A 20344-nucleotide genomic window follows, 5' to 3' on the forward strand; every position below is an offset into this window, starting at 1 on the left:
TCCCGCCAAAAGACTCCCCCCTGGAAACAACACAACGTCACATCATTGGTTCCCATGCCCACCGTGGTCCCGCCAAAAGACTCCCCCCTGGAAACAACACAACGTCACATCATAGGTTCCCATGCCCACCGTGGTCCCGCCAAAAGACTCCCCCCTGGAAACAACACAACGTCACATCATAGGTTCCCATGACCACTGTGGTCCCGCCAAAAGACTCCCCCCTGGAAACAACACAACGTCACATCATAGGTTCCCATGACCACTGTGGTCCCGCGAGCTGTGCGTTATCATTCTAAACTACAGAGTACGTACATAACCAGCTGTGCGTTATCATTCTAAACTACAGAGTACGTACATAACCAGCTGTGCGTTATCGTGGCGTAAACTACACAGTACGTACATAACCAGCTGTGCGTTATCGTGGCGTAAACTACACAGTACGTACATAACCAGCTGTGCGTTATCGTGGCGTAAACTACACAGTACGTACATAACCAGCTGTGCGTTATCGTGGCGTAAACTACACAGTACCTACATAACCAGCTGTGCGTTATCGTGGCGTAAACTACACAGTACGTACATAACCAGCTGTGCGTTATCATTCTAAACTACAGAGTACGTACATAACCAGCTGTGCGTTATCGTGGCGTAAACAAGGCAGTACGTACATAACCAGCTGTGCGTTATCGTGGCGTAAACAAGGCAGTACGTACATAACCAGCTGTGCGTTATCGTGGCGTAAACTACACAGTACGTACATAACCAGCTGTGCGTTATCGTGGCGTAAACTACACAGTACCTACATAACCAGCTGTGCGTTATCGTGGCGTAAACAAGGCAGTACGTACATAACCAGCTGTGCGTTATCGTGGCGTAAACTACACAGTACGTACATAACCAGCTGTGCGTTATCGTGGCGTAAACTACACAGTACGTACATAACCAGCTGTGCGTTATCGTGGCGTAAACGAGGCAGCAGCTCTCTGGTCCTCCAGTCCAGGAAGCGGCTCAGGGTCTCGGCAGGACTTCTGTCCACGTTGATCTTGTCTCTGTCGCTCCAGATCTCCACACCCGTCAGAGCCACGCGCACGTTCAGCGCACGGTAGAACTGGCGCACGCACACGCACGCACGCACACACGTACACACACACACGCACGCACGCGCACGCACGCACACGCACACGCACACACACACACACACACACACACAGTTAACGATTTAATAAATAACGAAATGGGGAATGTTTGTCATTCATTCAGTGTATTTGTAGTTTCATTAATTAATTAATTCAGTGTATTTGTAGTTTCATTCATTCATTCAGTGTATTTTTAGTTTAATTCATTCATTCAGTGTATTTGTAGTTTTATTCATTCATTCATTCAGTGTATTTGTAGTTTCGTTCATTCATTCATTCAGTGTATTTGTAGTTTAATTCATTCATTCATTCATTCAGTGTATTTGTAGTTTCATTCATTCATTCATTCAGTGTATTTGTAGTTTCGTTCATTCATTCATTCAGTGTATTTGTAGTTTAATTCATTCATTCATTCATTCAGTGTATTTGTAGTTTTATTCATTCATTCATTCATTCAGTGTATTTGTAGTTTTATTCATTCATTCATTCATTCAGTGTATTTGTAGTTTTATTCATTCATTCATTCATTCAGTGTATTTGTAGTTTAATTCATTCATTCAGTGTATTTGTAGTTTCATTCATTCATTCATTCAGTGTATTTGTAGTTTCGTTCATTCATTCATTCAGTGTATTTGTAGTTTAATTCATTCATTCATTCAGTGTATTTGTAGTTTCATTCATTCATTCTTTCAGTGTATTTTTAGTTTCATTCATTCAGTGTATTTGTAGTTTCATTCATTCATTCATTCAGTGTATTTGTAGTTTCATTCATTCATTCATTCATTCATTCAGTGTATTTGTAGTTTCCTTCATTCATTCAGTGTATTTGTAGTTTCCTTCATTCATTCAGTGTATTTGTAGTTTCATTCATTCATACTTTTGTAGTTTAATTCATTCATTCATTGTATTTGTATAGTTTAATTCATCCATCCATTCCATCTGTATAGTGTAGTAGAGTAGAGTCTCACCCAGTCAACCTGGTTGGCCACATCCAACATCCGATATATGATGGTTTTATTGTTCCTCTGGTAGTTTAAATACTGAAATATCAAAGATATAGAAATTGAGTTGACTTGTTCATTTTATTTCAATTATTATTATTTTAGTTTTGAGTTTGTTAAACGGAAAACGGAAGGAGACAAAAGGTATGATTTGTTGCAAAACTAAAACCTTTGATCATGAATTTTCAATTATTGTAAAATCGTAAATTTCTGTAATTTATTTCTTTAACTGTTGTTAACTCTTAGCCTGCCGCCATTAATTAATCCCTCGATTGCGTATTGCCATGGTTTAATCACGCGTGACACTTACTTTGAAGAGCCAAATATCCGTATCGCATTTTACTATGAAACCATTCCGTGTGTGTTGACGAAGCTGGTGCTCGTTCTCTCGGTCGGTGGTGGAAAAAGTGGACCGCGAGTATCACAGCGCCTGCTACAGGCCGTTGAAAACGCTTGTCTGGGACAAAGCGTCCTCTGCAATGTCGCTTCTGTGAGATAAAGCCGTCTGAAAACAGAGCCGGCAATGTTAGTGGATGCGCGCGCATTTTCAAAATGGCCGCGCCCATTGTGTCAGAAGCATAACAAAGCTAACGGACGGTAGATTTCGATACGATCGTATTAAAACATGCATTAATGAATACATCGCTGTTAAAACGGCTTTTCCGTTTGTGGCAGGCTACAAGATTCTACGTGTTAATATTCCTATGTTCCTGGCGGGTAAACGATTAAGTAGTCCGGCAGCCAACAGGCTTCTTTTGTTTAAAGTGGGAAATTTGGTATATAGTCTTTTTTATTGGCCTAAAATATTGTCTATATAATCCACTTGCTGACTGGCTGTCACTATTGGGCAATTGATGACCCTACCATTAACATCCTATGGCAGGCAAAAATTTCAAACTTCCCTTTTGCTTTAAGTAGCATGTGACATGTAAAACTAGGGGATTTTCATGATTTTGCATCCATTCCAAGCATTAGTTTTGCACAAAAACACTCCTTGGGCTAAAAACAGCCATAGCCACTTGCCCAAATGTGCTGACCTCATCACATTTGTCATGACGTCTATGGCCGTATTTAGCCCAAGGAGTGTATTTTGTGCAAAACTAATGCTTGGAATGGATTCAGAATCATAAAACCCTCTAGTTTGACACGTCACATGCTACTCAAAGCATAAGGAAAGTTTGACATTTTTGACAATTGTGCCTGCCATAGGATGTTAATGGTAGGGCCACAAGAAACCCCTATAAAAACAATGGTGAGCTTGTAGATCTACAGCTTGTAGATCTACAGCTTGTAGATCGGCGATTTTCTGCAAGTGTAAAATCAATCATTACGACGGCATCAAGGCCCGCCAAAATACATTTTAGTCGACTAAAACTAAAACTAAAAACTAGGGCGGCGGTGGTTCAGGGGTAGAGTGCCTGGATGGTAACCGTAAGGTTGCCAGTTCAAACCCGGGCTCCCCCAGAGTTACTGTCGAAGTGTCCTTGGGCAAGACACTGAACCCCAAATTGCTCCCGATGTGCTGGTTGGTGCCTTGCATGGTTTCCGCCGCCATCGGTGTATGAATGTGTGTGTGAATGGGTGAATGTAATGCACAATCTATGTAAAGCACCTTGGATAAAGGCGCTATATAAATGCACCATTTACCATTTATTTTACCATTTAAATCAACTGTCGACTAAAATCTTATGACATTCAGTCGACTAAAACTAAAACATTCCAGGTGACTAAAATGTGACTGAAACTAAATGAAAACTATTGAAGAGACTAATGACTAAAACTAAAATGTGCTGCCAAAAACACATGTTCTAATGGATGAATGGCGGGTGGTGTTACCTACCTCCTGGTGATCTGCGACTAACACCAGCTCGATGTACTTGGTTTCTGACAGGATGTCTCTCTTCCTCTGCAATTAACATAAGATGAATTAACATCATTAACACATTAAACGTGGTCTCTTCCTCTACACAGAAACAACACATAAACATCATCATCAACGCGAATTAATTTAAATCATTAACATGACATGAAGGTATATTACTCACATTCAAATAAACTACTGGTATTGCCGCGCGTGCGTGCGTTTGTGCGTGCGTGCTTGCGTGCGTGCGTGCGTGCGTGCGTGCTCACCCTGTGTGTATGTGCAGTTGCGTGGAGAGGAGGTTGTGTGTGTTTGTGCGTGCGTGCGTGCTCACCCTGTGTGTGTGTGCCGTTGCATGGAGAGGAGGTACAGGGGTGTGTGACACTCCGCAGCTTGCCGTCGGGCCGGGGGAGCCCTCTGGTGGCGAGGTCGGGTACAGCGGACGGACCGAGACGTCTTCTGGCTCCTCCCCTTCTCCTCCTCCTCCGCTCTCCTCTCCTCCCCCCCTCTCCCCCTCCCCCTCATCAGGCTGCAGTTCAAAGGTCAGGGTGGAGTTGAGCGCTACGATGCCCCTGAAAAAACACATCATAAAAGGAGAGGAAAAAAATCAAAACAAGAGTCTCTCCTTTGTTTGTTTGTTTGTTGTGGGGGCACGCTGGCGCCTGCTGTAACCTCATTGTCGGGCTTGGGCGGCCAACGCACTACTCATCGGGATCCCTAGCAAGAGCCTCCAGAGGCTCCAGTACATTCAAAACAGCGCAGCTAGGATCCTGATGAGAGTGCGGAAATATGACCTTATTACAGTTATTACACCCACCCTCCGTTCTCTCCACTGACTCCCCATCACCTTCAGGACTGAATACAAGATCTCCCTACTTACACACCAGTGCATCTACGGAAATGCCCCCCCCCCCCCCCCCCCTACCTCAAAGAACTCATCGCCCCTAAACCCACCACTCGAAGCCTCCGCTCCTCCAACACCCATCTTCTCCCTGTCCCCCACACCAACCTCCGCACCATGGGCGACCGGGCCTTCTGCCACACAGCCCCATGTCTGTGGAACTCTCTCCCTGTCCCCCACACCAACCTCCGCACCATGGGCGACCGGGCCTTCTGCCACACAGCCCCATGTCTGTGGAACTCTCTCCCTGTCCCCCACACCAACCTCCGCACCATGGGCGACCTGGCCTTCTGCCACACAGCCCCATGTCTGTGGAACTCTCTCCCTGTCCCCCACACCAACCTCCGCACCATGGGCGACCGGGCCTTCTGCCACACAGCCCCATGTCTGTGGAACTCTCTCCCTGTCCCCCACACCAACCTCCGCACCATGGGCGACCGGGCCTTCTGCCACACAGCCCCATGTCTGTGGAACTCTCTCCCTGTCCCCCACACCAACCTCCGCACCATGGGCGACCGGGCCTTCTGCCACACAGCCCCATGTCTGTGGAACTCTCTCCCTGTCCCCCACACCAACCTCCGCACCATGGGCGACCTGGCCTTCTGCCACACAGCCCCATGTCTGTGGAACTCTCTCCCCGTCCCCCACACCAACCTCCGCACCATGGGCGACCGGGCCTTCTGCCACACAGCCCCATGTCTGTGGAACTCTCTCCCTGTCCCCCACACCAACCTCCGCACCATGGGCGACCTGGCCTTCTGCCACACAGCCCCATGTCTGTGGAACTCTCTCCCTGTCCCCCACACCAACCTCCGCACCATGGGCGACCGGGCCTTCTGCCACACAGCCCCATGTCTGTGGAACTCTCTCCCTGTCCCCCACACCAACCTCCGCACCATGGGCGATCTGGCCTTCTGCCACACAGCCCCATGTCTGTGGAACTCTCTCCCTGTCCCCCACACCAACCTCCGCACCATGGGCGACCGGGCCTTCTGCCACACAGCCCCATGTCTGTGGAACTCTCTCCCTGTCCCCCACACCAACCTCCGCACCATGGGCGACCGGGCCTTCTGCCACACAGCCCCATGTCTGTGGAACTCTCTCCCTGTCCCCCACACCAACCTCCGCACCATGGGCGACCGGGCCTTCTGCCACACAGCCCCATGTCTGTGGAACTCTCTCCCTGTCCCCCACACCAACCTCCGCACCATGGGCGACCGGGCCTTCTGCCACACAGCCCCATGTCTGTGGAACTCTCTCCCTACTCACCTGAGAGCACCACAGTCCACTGACTCTTTTAAGAATGGACTTAAGACCCTTTTTAAGAAAGCCTTTCCCTAACATGTTTTACTGATTATCATGTTGCTTACGTTTCTTTTATTGTATTTTATTTCTTTTGCCATGCTTTTAACCTTGTAGCACTTTGAGATTCGTAAGAATGTAAAGCCAAATGCATTATTATTATTATTATTATTATTATTATTAAATGGCGGCCAAATGGCCAAAAGCCAAGCACAAAAAAAGGGCTGTCGGAGAGCACCCTCTAAAATAAAGGGCTGTCGGAGCACCCTCTAAAGGGCTGTCGGAGCACCCTCTAAAATAAAGTTTAGTTCTTCATGTCAGCTTGTTCTTTTGTCATGCTTTGTGGCATGTCATGATCTTTGAGTTTTTATTAAACGTGACACACAAGAATGATATGATTTATAGTGTTACCACTGGCATTATATAATATGGCTACAAGACAAGCCAAGCATCGTTTGTAGGTTTTGACATGACATGACATGTGTCCAAAGTCACTTTGTGTCGCACTATGAGCTTGTAGATCTGCCGTTTCTGACCACCCGGGGGTCCCCGGACCGCACTTTGAGCACCAGTGATTTACAGTACCATGTCATGTGACACATCATGTGACCTGGTGGTGACCTGGAGCCACTCACATGATCCAACAAACATCTGATAAATCCTGCTTTATGTCCACACACACACACACGCACGCACACGCACACGCACACGCGCGTGTTGCAACACAGCGGAGCTTATAGCTTCTGTTCAGGTTCAGGTCAAAGGTGACGGAGATTAGCTGAGCTTGTGTTAATGAGAGGAAACACACTTTTTCTGTTCATTCAGGCTATGACTGGACGACCCCGCCCCCCGCCTGCGCGCGTGCACGTGCGTGCGTGCGTGCGTGCGTGCGTGTACCTGAGTCCGGAGCAGGTGCTGAGGGCCACTCTGGACTGTGGGAATCCTCTGACTGATCCATGGTAATAGCACAGAGTCTGGAATGACAGAAGAAGAAGAAGAAGGACTCGTTTCCATTTTCTTCTGTAAAAAAATTCAAACTTTCATATATATATATTATATATTCTCAATTCATTGTGCATAAAGTGAAGGATTTAAAACCTTTTTTTTTTTTTTTTTTTTAATCTTGATGATCATGGCGTACAGCTCATGGAAATCAAAAAATCATATCTCAATGAATTAGAATATTTTACGAGACCACTACAAAATGTTTTTTTAAACGAGAAATGTCGACCATCTAAAAAGTATATTAATGTATGCAGTTAATACTTCTGGTCTGGGCTACTTTTGAACAAATGATTTCATCAATGGGGCGTGGCATGGAGGTGATCAGCCTGTGGCACTGTTGAGGTGTTATGGAAGCCCAGGTTTGCTTTGATAACAGCCGTAAATTAATTTGTATTGTTCAGTCTTATGTCTCACACATTCCTCTTGACAATACAACCTAGATTCTGTGTGGGGTTCAGGTCAGGCCAGTTGGCTGGTCAGTTAAGCACAGTAATACCATGGTCAGTACCAGTTACTAGTAGCATACTGAAGCACAATGTACTCTAAAAAGATGGCTGTGTTGACAGTTTCCACTGTCAGTGGATCAACACCATAGCAGATAACATGGCCTAAATCATCACTGTGTTTTGTCATGTCCAGAGTCTCAACACACGCTGCTGGAAAAGGAAAATCAGGATCAACATAAAACGCAAGTTATGTATATAACTATGGTTCTATGAATACCGGATGACCGCCAGAGGGCGGTGATTTCATCACCTGGATATACATCGCGCGCACGCGCAGAGGTCGAATATTAATACCAACACTGTCACTCGTGACCCCCTGTGGGCGTGAGCCACCGATATAGGTGCCCAGTTCACAGGGTTCATCCTCATGAAATATTTTCGTCGGGATTCCGAGTGACAATGAACTCTGGCGGTCATCCGGTATTCATAGAACCATAGTTATATACATAACTTGCGTTCTATTTCATACCTACTGACCGCCAGAGGGCGGTGATTTCATCACCTGGATGACTCATACCAACATGGTCACGAGGAATCTGCGCTTACCGAGGTCGGTTTGCAGATCTAATGGACAGCCAAACAGCCGTCACCACAGGGTGAGGGAGAGTCAGGTTGGCTGACTCTTGGCAAAAGCCCAAAACAGATGGAGCCCATTTGGCTGCACTGCAGCACAGATGTCCACCCCCTGGTCTGGCATGTCAAAATGCCTCTGGGGAGGCCTTGAGGCCTACTGAAGAAATCTACCTCAACGCAACAATCAAAGTACCTCTAAGTGTTGCGTTAGTCTCTGTTGAATCAAGGCACAGCCCTTCCTGTGCCCTTTATCACAGACAAAAACAGCCATCACAGCTATGCCGTGCCACAGAGCCCGGACAGGGCACAATAGGCAGGTACTAGAACGCTCCATGCCTGGCTGTGGAGCAAACTAAAAATGATAGGCTAGCCAACGTGAAAGGCAGATAGTCCTTGAAGACATAAGAGGGATTGGCGAATGGTAAACCCAGACCCATCGGCATCCCAGTCTCAGGCACCGGGCAGGGCCTGAAGACAACCTACTCACTTCCGTAGGGTCGCAGTGAGGGCAAATGGTACTAGCAGATAGCCATTTGAGAACGGCCCGATCCAAGGGCTGGGGACAAAGTCCATCCAAACCTGGTAGAGTGGTACCTCGTACCAGATGGTAGGGGGCAATTGCTCGCCCCGTCAGCGTGGCTGATGGCATACCCACAATAAAGTGTGACAGGCGCTGTCCAGAGAGAGCGCAACCTTTATTAGAGCCATCACAGCCAATGAAGAGCCGTTCTGACCACCAAGTGCATGTGGTAGGTCTAACATAATAGGCTCTCAGGGCCCGTACTGGGCACAACAGTTCTCAATCACAATTACTCTCCTGGTGGAGAGGTTAAGGCTGCCAATATCACAGGCAGGTATTGAAAACACAGAGCAACGTGGTGGTGCTTTGTCTCAACTAAACCACAGTTTACTTGTGTTGGCGTGCAACGCCCTGGTGCAGGATGCACAAGAATCAAGTAGGGTTCGGACAATAGGCATGATTGTCAGTGGTCAGTTTACGCAGCCGAAGGTGACCCGGGTGAAAATGCACCCTCTCCCTAAACTGACAGGGGATTCTGTCTGTGGGGAGGCCAAAGCACTTCATCGAGAAGCTGCAGTAGAGGATTCGGCTGCAGTGGTAACCAAAAACGAACCTCAAGTCACGTATAGCCCGCCCAATATGAAAAACAAATTGAGGCGGAAACATGGAAACTCATACTTCCTGACCGGTATGGTGGCACCATACTACTGTGCGACTGCCTCTGCCTATCCTGTGAAGGATACACGACACCAAAAGTTGCAGTGTAGAGAAGACTTACAAGAAGTCGCCTGGCCAGGGGTGGGCCAGAGTGTCCTGCCCTAACGGTCAGCGCCGGAAGGGAGAACTACAGTTGGCCACGCGCCAAGCGCTCAAGGCCAAATATCCTGCTCTGCCGTACTCCGTACATATGCCCAGTGATACGAAACATCATCGGATCCAAGAGGCTTAAATGGGAAGCATGTCCGCCGCCTGGACTGTATACCCAACAAGAGCATTGCTATGAAACCAGCAAGATGAGGCCAGACCTCCTGCAGAGACTGACTGGATCGAGCGACCCCTTAGTGGGTCGGAAGATAGACTGTTGACATATCATGTTACGAACAAAGTCTAAGCATCCCAAGGGCCAAGTCCACTGCACACTGGCCCAGTACATCACAGACACTGGCTGGAGATGGTAGGCAGTAGAGCGAAGCACGCTTACGTGCCTGTACATAACTGAAACAGTAACCCAATGTTATTTTTCTGGGGTTCGAGGCCCAGAAATTATAGACAGAACATGTAAAAGGGTGCAATGAAAGCAGCCCTAGAGAAGCAACTGTCTACGTCGCTTCGGTGTGCCCAACAACCAGAGGAACTGGCTGGCAGCACTGTACTCGTCCAAGACGAGACAGGTCAGTGGAAGCTGTCCGTCAGCCCCCCATTAAGAGTTTAAGCAAGGCCATGCTTGCAGACCATTCTCAATCTGGCACCGCCTGGAGCACCTCCACTGTGCCCAGCATACATGACCAGAGGCAACTGGTAGGTCTGAGATCGAGGATCAGGCGAAAACCACCACCTTCATCAGTCACATCATGAATCAAGGAGAAACCTTCAGTTGAACCAAACTGCTTGTTCACCGTGCACTATGCTGCAAGGTCTGTTGGGTGGCAGGCCCAAACATCCGGCCTGGAACGACAGGCAGAGTGTTAAGTGTCCCACTGTACTTCCCTGAAAGTGGGGCCTGTTAGAATGCTGAGTCTATAATTGATGTGCAAGCTAGTTCAGCTGTACGGTTGCACATACGCAACATGTGTCCCCTGCATTTACCCATCTTATTGCTACTAGGAGCAATGAGCAGCCATTCTACAGCGCTCTGGGAGCAATTAGGGGCTCAGACCGGGACACACATGGACACATTGCTGGCCGGATCTGGCATTTAACCCGGGACATCCAGGGGCTCTGGGTCGCCGGGCGGGCTCACTAACCCGCCGTGGCCGTCCCTCTGGGCCACACTAGGCCCCAACATCATCAGGGTAGTTAGTTACCACGTAAGCTAACGCCTAGAACAAGCATCACCCATAGGTGCCGTGCCTGCGCATCAATGCGCGCAGGCCAGAGGGCCAGGATGAGGTGACCATTAAGGGACCGTCCAACACGTCCCAGTCCAGCTGCCGTGGCATGGATCTAGTTGGCAGACCAGTGACTCTACACTGCGTGCGGCCATGGGCAATAGCCATACTAGCTCGAAGGCTTCATCTAGTGACACCACCAGAGAAGCAATGCTGGCATTAAGTCCAGGGTTAGGGACCCTGTCTCGTTGGTCACCCCCAGAAGGCAATCTAAAGGTCAGTGCTACTCATCACAGACCACGAGTAGCGGCTCTGGAAACAGCAGGAAAAGAGCAGCACCCATGTATCAACCCATTAAGACAGGAACAAGTCTGGGTTGCCGCTGCTATGTAAAGTATATAGCCATATGTATACTCTTCTCAATTCATCAAATCGACATTTGAAATCATTCCGAGACCTAGGTCCGGATTCAGAAGGTGTTTACAGCATCGGCCCTAAATGGGTTAAGACGTTCTTAACCTGAGCAACTTGGTGGCCAAGAGTACCACCTTGAAATTTCCCCTCGTTGAGAGAGCATCATCTCACAACGCTAGCATCCTTGTGGGAGGCAAATCAGCCACAACCACGGCCAACACAGTTGGCATACGTGCCAGCAGTATGCAGCCACAATAACAGCAGGGGCGGAACATGCCCTCGGTGCTAGTGAAAAATGACCATCAGTACACACAGTATGTCAACAGTACTATGTATGGCGAAGAGTGAAGGCCACTCAAGCCAGCTTCAAGCACAAAGTATGACAGCAGTGGAGCGAAACACACCCCCAGTGTCAGTGATAATGCAGTAAAAGAGCGAGAATCACTCAAGCTAGTGTCAAGTAGTGCCATAGTATAGTGGCAAGGCCAAACACTTGGACTGTCATATACAACCATTTTAATACCAAGCATATTGGTAATATCTGGCAGCAGCAGAGCGACGTACACTCAAGCTACGATAGCAAGTAATCACAGTATACTGCACATGTCAAAGCAGTAGTGAGTACCAGGTACACAATGTCGTGGTTATACGAAGATCTAACACTCAGCAGTTCGCTATAGGACGCGTCCCAACTTGGGCGCGGACAACAGAAGTACTTATAGTACACTCACATTCTATTAAGTATATAAGAGAATGGGCCTCTTTTGCGTCATGACGTAGCACATGCCCTCTCGACGAGGGCATAAAAGCACGTACTCGCGCATGCCTCGCTTATATCTCTTATAACCATGGTTACTGCGTAACCTTCAGAGAATGGCAGCAGAGCGAAACACACTCTCAATGCCAGTGAACCAGTCAGCCACAGCGTTACGCTTATTGATCATCTGTACGCACAGTATGTCATTAATACAATGCAGACATGGCGAAGAGCGGAGACCACTCATGCCTATGTCAGGTACACAATATGATAGTGGCGGGGCGGTACATGCCCTCGGTGCTAGTGAAAATGACCATCAGTACACACAGTATGTCAACAATACTATGTAGACATGGCGAAGAGCGAAGACCACTCAAGCACACAGTATGACAGCAATGGAGCGAAACACACCCCCAGTGTCAGTGATAATGCAGCAAAAGAGCATGATCACTCAAGCTACAGTACTTCTATGTACAGTAGACATGGCGAAGAGCTAAGACCACTCAAGCCCACAGTATGACAGCAATGGAGCGAAACACACCCCCAGTGTCAGTGATAATGCAGCAAAAGCTACAGTATCAAGTACACTACATATGTACCCGCCAATGTATCCTGTTGTCTTGCCCCCAAGACGGATCAGGGCAGTTGCTGCAAAGGCAGCTAATGAGGACTAGTCCAAATAGGAATAAGCACAGCATTATATGCCTATTGATATTGATTATCAGTACATGTTATGTACATGTATAACGCTGAGGAAGGCCATACAGGCCGAAACGCGTAAGCTTGTTCACTCTCGTCAGAGGTAAATAAAAATCATGCAAAAGGACATACATGAGTGCTGCATTTTCTTCACCTCAACTTATCAGTACATACTTAAGTTAAGCTGTGACGTTAAGCACACTGTGACAACATTGTCATATTCCTGCTTGATATAACGAGCAAAACAAACAAGCAAGTCAGCACTGAGCTGCGTTCCTTAACCAGAAATCGTCTGGGGAGGAGCGCTCATTAACGTCACGACCACACAAACCTCCTCTTGGTAGACATCTTTGCAACCAAGCGCCACATATATGTGGTTGATTGCACGTCTGCGACAGAGCGAAACACACTCTTCTGCAGAAAACACGTGGAGAGGAGTGGTCATTCAACATGACTAGCGTCGCGGCAGTCGCTCTATCGAGGCGAAGCACACCTATGAGCCCATAGTTACCGACGCCATAAAACATTGCTGTGTTGCTGTTCATTTTAGCATCGTGCCGCGGCCATTCAACGTGAGTATTGATTAATAGTCAAATAAGAGCCGCCGCGGTCGCTCTGTCGAGGCGAAGCACACCTCTGCGAGCCACACTAACAGCACACAGTCACCACGAAACATTTAAATACAAAGTTAGCTTTTAGTTAGTGAACACACAACCGCTAACCCTTAATGCATTAATCGGGAGGATGGACGGCCACTGCCGCCACAGACAATTCAACAAATCATACAAGTTGGATTTCAGCGAAACAAACACTGTCACCAACCCAATGTAACGCCACACAGCAAAGGCTGTAGCAGGCACGCCCGCCGGGCAAGTAAAGTAACACGCAACTTACCTGTAGAAAATAAAGTCCAACATAATAGTTGGACCAGGGAGCCCGGCGGAAAATTATCGCCGCCATGAAGCCTCTGGAGGACGCAAGGTAGCTCCAACCGAACGGTTACGAGGCTTATTAGGCATGGCCGGCATCGAGAGCCCCCCCATACTGCCTCAAAGGGCTAGTAGCAGGAGCTCAATAAAATAAATCGACCTGCGCTCAAAGGCGAAAAGATGAAAGAGGATGAACCCTGTGAACTGGGCACCTATATCGGTGGCTCACGCCCACAGGGGGTCACGAGTGACAGTGTTGGTATTAATATTCGACCTCTGCGCGTGCGCGCGATGTATATCCAGGTGATGAAATCACCGCCCTCTGGCGGTCAGTGGGTATGAAATAGAACTTGTGAATGTACGGAGGCACACAGTGCTGTAAAATATCATAATAGATGGTTGTGTTGAGACTCTGGACATGACAAAACACAGTGACAAAACACACACAAAACCCATTCTGGGCAGGAACCCCTTGTGGTGTTCTAACCCTTCTGGACGGGAACCCCTCTTGGGGTTCTGTACAGTATGTACAGTATTCAAAAATGTAAAAAAAAATTAATGCTGCTATATAGATATTTGAAGTTTTTCAGAAAACTTAGGTCAGGATTTAGAATATTTTTTAGAATCGGCCTCAGTCCAAAATGGGTTAATGACGATAAAGAACCCCCTTGAGTGTAATATTGCAATTATACAACAGTTACCCTTAAAACTAAGATAATCGCTGACATATTATATATTTTTACAATGACAGATGTAGCCACTATGACCACACATGTCCACATGGAACTAGCTAGCCTAGCCACCGAGTCTGCTGCGCTCTGGGAGAAAAACACAGCTGAAATCTTTGTTTTGATTAGCCGTTCCTAGATCGTGGTTTAAGGAATAACCCCGGAAACCTTTTTGACATGAAGTGCCATGTTTACATTTTCTTGATAATCAGTATGCCGTATCAACATAAAGTTGAATTATGTCACCACATGAAAATTTTATATTTCCATCTGATTTTGATTGTCCATAGGCTGTACATAACTTTTATGTGGCATATTTTGTTTCACACAGACTCAGAGCCCACCTATCTCAGACTCCCTCACCAGAGTTAGGAGTTTGAATGAATGTAGAATTATGTGCAGGGTGTAATTTATATTTAGATGTGAGGGGACTTCATTTCACAGACTAAACTTTTTTTGAATACTTTAATATTAAAATAAAAGATCTCTCTCACACACTTATGCCAGTGTGCCAGTAACCACCCTCCCCTGTGCCAATGTTGGCACCTGTGCCTGAGGTTGCACTTTATCCATCTGTTGATGATATGTTAATGTTAGAAAAGTGTGTATTTTTCTCTGGAATCCCCTTGAAAACAGGATGATTCATCTCAAGGGGCTATTCCCAATAAAGAATTTCCATCAATGCTATGCTGATGAATTGAATACATGGGGCCACAATGGAAACAAGTCCATGGCCTATCTGTCGTTAGTAGTACCCATGCGACAAGTGTGTGTGTGTGTGTGTGTGTGTGTGTGTGTGTGTGTGTGTACTCACCAAGGGGTCCGTCTCCATGGAGACCCCTGTGCCGTTGGGGAGGTAGTAGAAGACGTTGGGGGGCTTGGGGAGAAGACCACTGCAACGCAACGCACACACACACACACACACACACACACACACACACACACACACACACACACACACACACACACACACACACACACACACACACACACACACACACACACACACACACACACACACACACACACACACACACACACACACACAACACACACACACACACACACACACACTTTGTTAACCCTTTAAGTCCTGAGGCTGATTCCACAAAATGTCTTCAAAATCCTAACAGTTTTCTGAAAAAACGTGAGTCTGTTTTCTGTGACAAAGCACCATGATTCTCGGAGAGCGGCGTTTTGTTGCCATGTATGCCGAGTGTGTGTGTGTGTGTGTGTGTGTGTGTGCGCGAGTGCACGTGCGCGAGTGCACGTGCGTGCGTGTGTGTGCGCTTATGGACGTGACAATAATAGCTGATTCTGATTGTGTGGTGAGCTGCCATACATTGTTACACCAGAAGGGGGCAGACGTGCTTTGATGTTCACTGGATGTGAGACATGCTCAGGGCAATCTATACACATGTGGTATGAAATGATGCAGATTTAACTTTCTCATACAATTATTGACACATACTTCCCAATAGTATTAAGATAATGGTTGTCTACTACTACTACTACTACTACAAGTAAGACGCGCGAACGCAGCTCGTAAATTGCAATAACAACAATTAGAATAAATGACGTACTTATATACTAATAATAATAATAATAATCATGCTTACTGGTTTTTGTCCAGGTCCAGAGAGTAGAAGGTTCCTCCAAACTGTACAACACATTCCAGTCTGTCTGGGTGACCGCTCTGTTGGAGAGACATTATAATGACATCATTATAAATATATTTAATATTATAAACATTAAATACAACACATTCCAGTCCGTTCTGTTGGAGAGACATTATAATGACATCATTATAAATACATTGAATATTATAAACATTAAATACAACACATTCCAGTCTGTCTGGGTGACCGCTCTGTTGGAGAGACATTATAATGACATCATTATAAATACATTTAATATTATAAACATTAAATACAACACATTCCAGTCTGTCTGGGTGACCGCTCTGTTGGAGAGACATTATAATGACATCATTATAAATATATGTAATATTATAAACATTAAATACAACACATTCCAGTCCGTTCTGTTGGAGAGACATTATAATGAATGCATTATAAATAAATATATTTAATATTGTAAACATTAAACATTACATACAACACATTGCAGTCTGTCTGGGTGTCCGTTCAGAGTTAATAACATCAATCAATCAATCAACCATACATAATATTACATGATATGATGATGAACAGCATAATTATGTTTTTATCAATGAGACATTTTGCATATCGTTGCTGTGGGGAGGAAAACCTCCCAACTCCATTTTTGAGGTTTTTGATTATTGAACACCCATTATGTCTGTGTGTTGTTTCGAAAATATTGAACCAATGGAAAGTAGTAAAAAGTGCTCTGGACAAAACCTCTTAACTCCATTGGACCCTCAAAATGTCTGCTAAAGCAGCTGCCTCCACCACCTCTCTCCTTCTCATGCAAGTCATTGACAATATAGAAAAGTCACAACACCAACTTTGATGAGGCAGTATTGCTTTGTTTTCAAAATATAAGGTTTTCTAATTTCTAATTTTCACATTTTTTTCATTTCCTGAAAAATGAATATTTTGGAGTTAGGTGGTTTCCTCCTGACAGCAGATATATTGTCATGTCATTGGTTTAGTGGAATACTGTATTGTCATTGGTTCAGTGCTGAGTCATGGTGACAGAATGGACAATGGAAGTCACTTCCTCGTGGATAGCTTGGAATGGGTTAAGTAACCAGGTCACATGACTGATTGATTTTGTAACCCATTTTTCACCCCTGTGTCAATTATCTAATGTGATCCTGGGGCTCTACACACCCTCCGCCAACCTGGGGAGAGCAACGGACTTGAACTCATGCTTCCTTCATGCCTGAGTGTCCAAGTTGCTCCTTTACACCTGACAGGGGGGGGTTTCCCTGGTTGGACGTAGCGCGTGGAAGGAACACGGTATTCCGACCAGTTCCTTTCCCCTCCATCAGGCGCCCCGGCTGGCCAGGGGGAGGTAGTTTAGAGACCCCTAAACAGCCCTGTTTTAACCCATTTTGGGCGGGAACCACTTTTGGTGTTAGCATTATGTTATGCTTTAGCTATTGAAAAATAGCAGATCTACAAGCGCATAGCGCGCCACCGAGTGGCGCGCTACGAGCTTGTAGGTCTGCTATTTTTAGAAAACTCGAAGAACGACTGACATAGAAACATAGCTTTTTCAGAAAACTGTCGAAGACATTTTCAGAATCTGATCTCAGGTCAAAATGGGTTAAGTTGTTTCCTGTCTATCTCCACTATGTCCTATCAATACAAAGGCAGAAAAGGGTCCCGCCCCCCGGATGAACCATACGAGGCAGTCAAGGTCATGGTCAGGGTACGTACGCTCAGGACCTGGTCCAACCCAACACCCTTCCTAATCACTGTTTAAAAAGTAAAAGTTTAGAAAACGCCTTCGTCCAAAAAGCAGTCAGATCAGCAAACACAGGATGCCACGTCCGTCACTCCCCTTCCCTACATGTTAGGTCAACGGGTGTTTCATTATTATGGCCTAAAATACTTCTGGACAAATACATACTAACCCTTAAAATATACTGGCTAACGCTAGACCGTTTTTCCCTACATGGCTGACTCCTCCCACCTCTTTTTTTCCCTTCGTTTTTTCCATAATAGGTATGCCTAGTTAAACAACTAGTCGACTAGTAAACTAGTCAACTAGTAATAATAACTAAATGGTAAATGGTAAACGGTGCATTTATATAGCGCCTTTATCCAAGGCGCTTTACATAGATTGTGCATTACATTCACACACATTCATACACCGATGGCAGCAGAAACCATGCAAGGCACCAACCAGCACATCAGGAGCAATTAGGGGTTCAGTGTCTTGCTCAAGGACACTTCGACACTAACTCTGGGGGAGCCCGGGTTCGAACTGGCAACCTTGCGGTTACCATCCAGCCACTCTACCCCTGAGCCACCGCCGCCACTAGAAGTGAAACCCTAGTTCGATCCCCGGCCGGGTCAAACCAAAGACGCTGAACAGTGGGAGCGTAGTGGTGCCTCCCTCAGGGCCTCAGTCAGTACCAGGGGTTGGATTACGACATATGTGACCAGATTTGACTGAGAGCCTGCCATCGTGCAAACTCCAGCTTTTCACACCAGTGGAGAAAAACTTGTATTTATTATTTACTTTTATCCAAAATCAGTTAATAGCACAGGCAGACTCTTCACATACTAGAGCATGTCTGAAATAAGTGTCAGAGCTGATGTAAATATGAAATAAATGCTTAAACATGTAGCTAGGTGTAATGTTAGAGTCCACAGAAGACATGTAAATATGAAATAAATGCTTAAACATGTAGCTAGGTGTAATGTTGGAGTCCACAGAAGTGAACCTTTCAAGCCTGTTTTCTCAACTCGCTGTTTTCTGCAAGACATTACTCTATAAGCCATATCTCCAAAACTGGTGGGCCAAACCGAACAACCAATATGTCAATTTGAAGCTATGATTCCCTGCTTTCATATGACAAGAAAAAACGAAAATTCAAAAGAATCTAATGGCAGTCCCTCAGTCAAATTTAGTCACATATGTACTAGTACCAGGGGTTGGATTGGCGGGGGTGAGTCCCTGCCTTACGACATATGGACTAGCATGGCGTCAGGCGATGGGCTCCTGCCCTATGGGCCTCATGGATCCCTGCCTTACGACATATGGACTAGCGTGGCGTCAGGCGATGGGCTCCTGCCCTATGGGCCTCATGGATCCCTGCCTTACGACATATGGACTAGCGTGGCGTCAGGCGATGGGCTCCTGCCCTATGGGCCTCATGGATCCCTGCCTTACGACATATGGACTAGCGTGGCGTCAGGCGATGGGCTCCTGCTCTATGGGCCTCATGGATCCCTGCCTTACGACATATGGACTAGCGTGGCGTCAGGCGATGGGCTCCTGCTCTATGGGCCTCATGGATCCCTGCCTTACGACATATGGACTAGCGTGGCGTCAGGCGATGGGCTCCTGCCCTATGGGCCTCATGGATCCCTGCCTTACGACATATGGACTAGCGTGGCGTCAGGCGATGGTCTCCTGCTCTATGGGCCTCATGGATCCCTGCCTTACGACATAATGGACTAGCGTGGCGTCAGGCGATGGGCTCCTGCCCTATGGGCCTCATGAATCCCTGCCTTACGACATATGGACTAGCGTGGCGTCAGGCGATGGGCTCCTGCCCTATGGGCCTCATGGATCCCTGCCTTACGACATATGGACTAGCATGGCGTCAGGCGATGGGCTCCTGCCCTATGGGCCTCATGGATCCCTGCCTTACGACATATGGACTAGCATGGCGTCAGGCGATGGGCTCCTGCCCTATGGGCCTCATGGATCCCTGCCTTACGACATATGGACTAGCGTGGCGTCTGGCGATGGGCTCCTGCTCTATGGGCCTCATGGATCCCTGCCTTACGACATATGGACTAGCGTGGCGTCAGGCGATGGGCTCCTGCCCTATGGGCCTCATGGATCCCTGCCTTACGACATATGGACTAGCGTGGCGTCAGGCGATGGGCTCCTGCCCTATGGGCCTCATGGATCCCTGCCTTACGACATATGGACTAGCGTGGCGTCAGGCGATGGGCTCCTGCCCTATGGGCCTCATGGATCCCTGCCTTACGACATATGGACTAACGTGGCGTCAGGCGATGGGCTCCTGCCCTATGGGCCTCATGGATCCCTGCCTTACGACATAATGGACTAGCGTGGCGTCAGGCGATGGGCTCCTGCCCTATGGGCCTCATGGATCCCTGCCTTACGACATATGGACTAGCGTGGCGTCAGGCGATGGGCTCCTGCCCTATGGGCTCATGGATCCCTGCCTTACGACATATGGACTAGCGATGGCGTCAGGCGATGGGCTCCTGCCCTATGGGCCTCATGGATCCCTGCCTTACGACATATGGACTAGCGTGGCGTCAGGCG

At 47.1% G+C, this 20344-nt stretch overlaps 1 protein-coding gene across 1 annotated transcript; it reads right to left on the reverse strand.

Annotated features, from left to right (window-relative positions):
• Positions 1-62: 62 nt before the first annotated feature.
• LOC306917894 (disintegrin and metalloproteinase domain-containing protein 15-like) lies at positions 63-16091 on the reverse strand (the record flags this gene model as incomplete). The annotated part of the gene is made up of 8 exons (XM_079530790.1): positions 63-154; positions 939-1108; positions 2105-2176; positions 3978-4043; positions 4333-4570; positions 7099-7175; positions 15195-15273; positions 16000-16091. Coding segments are annotated over 8 exons (886 nt in total), but the record flags the coding sequence as incomplete, so codon positions are not given.
• Positions 16092-20344: the final 4253 nt, after the last annotated feature.

The sequence above is a fragment of the Electrona antarctica genome (genome assembly GCF_951216825.1).
Source record: "Electrona antarctica genome assembly, contig: scaffold_1147, whole genome shotgun sequence".
NCBI lineage: Eukaryota > Metazoa > Chordata > Actinopteri > Myctophiformes > Myctophidae > Electrona > Electrona antarctica.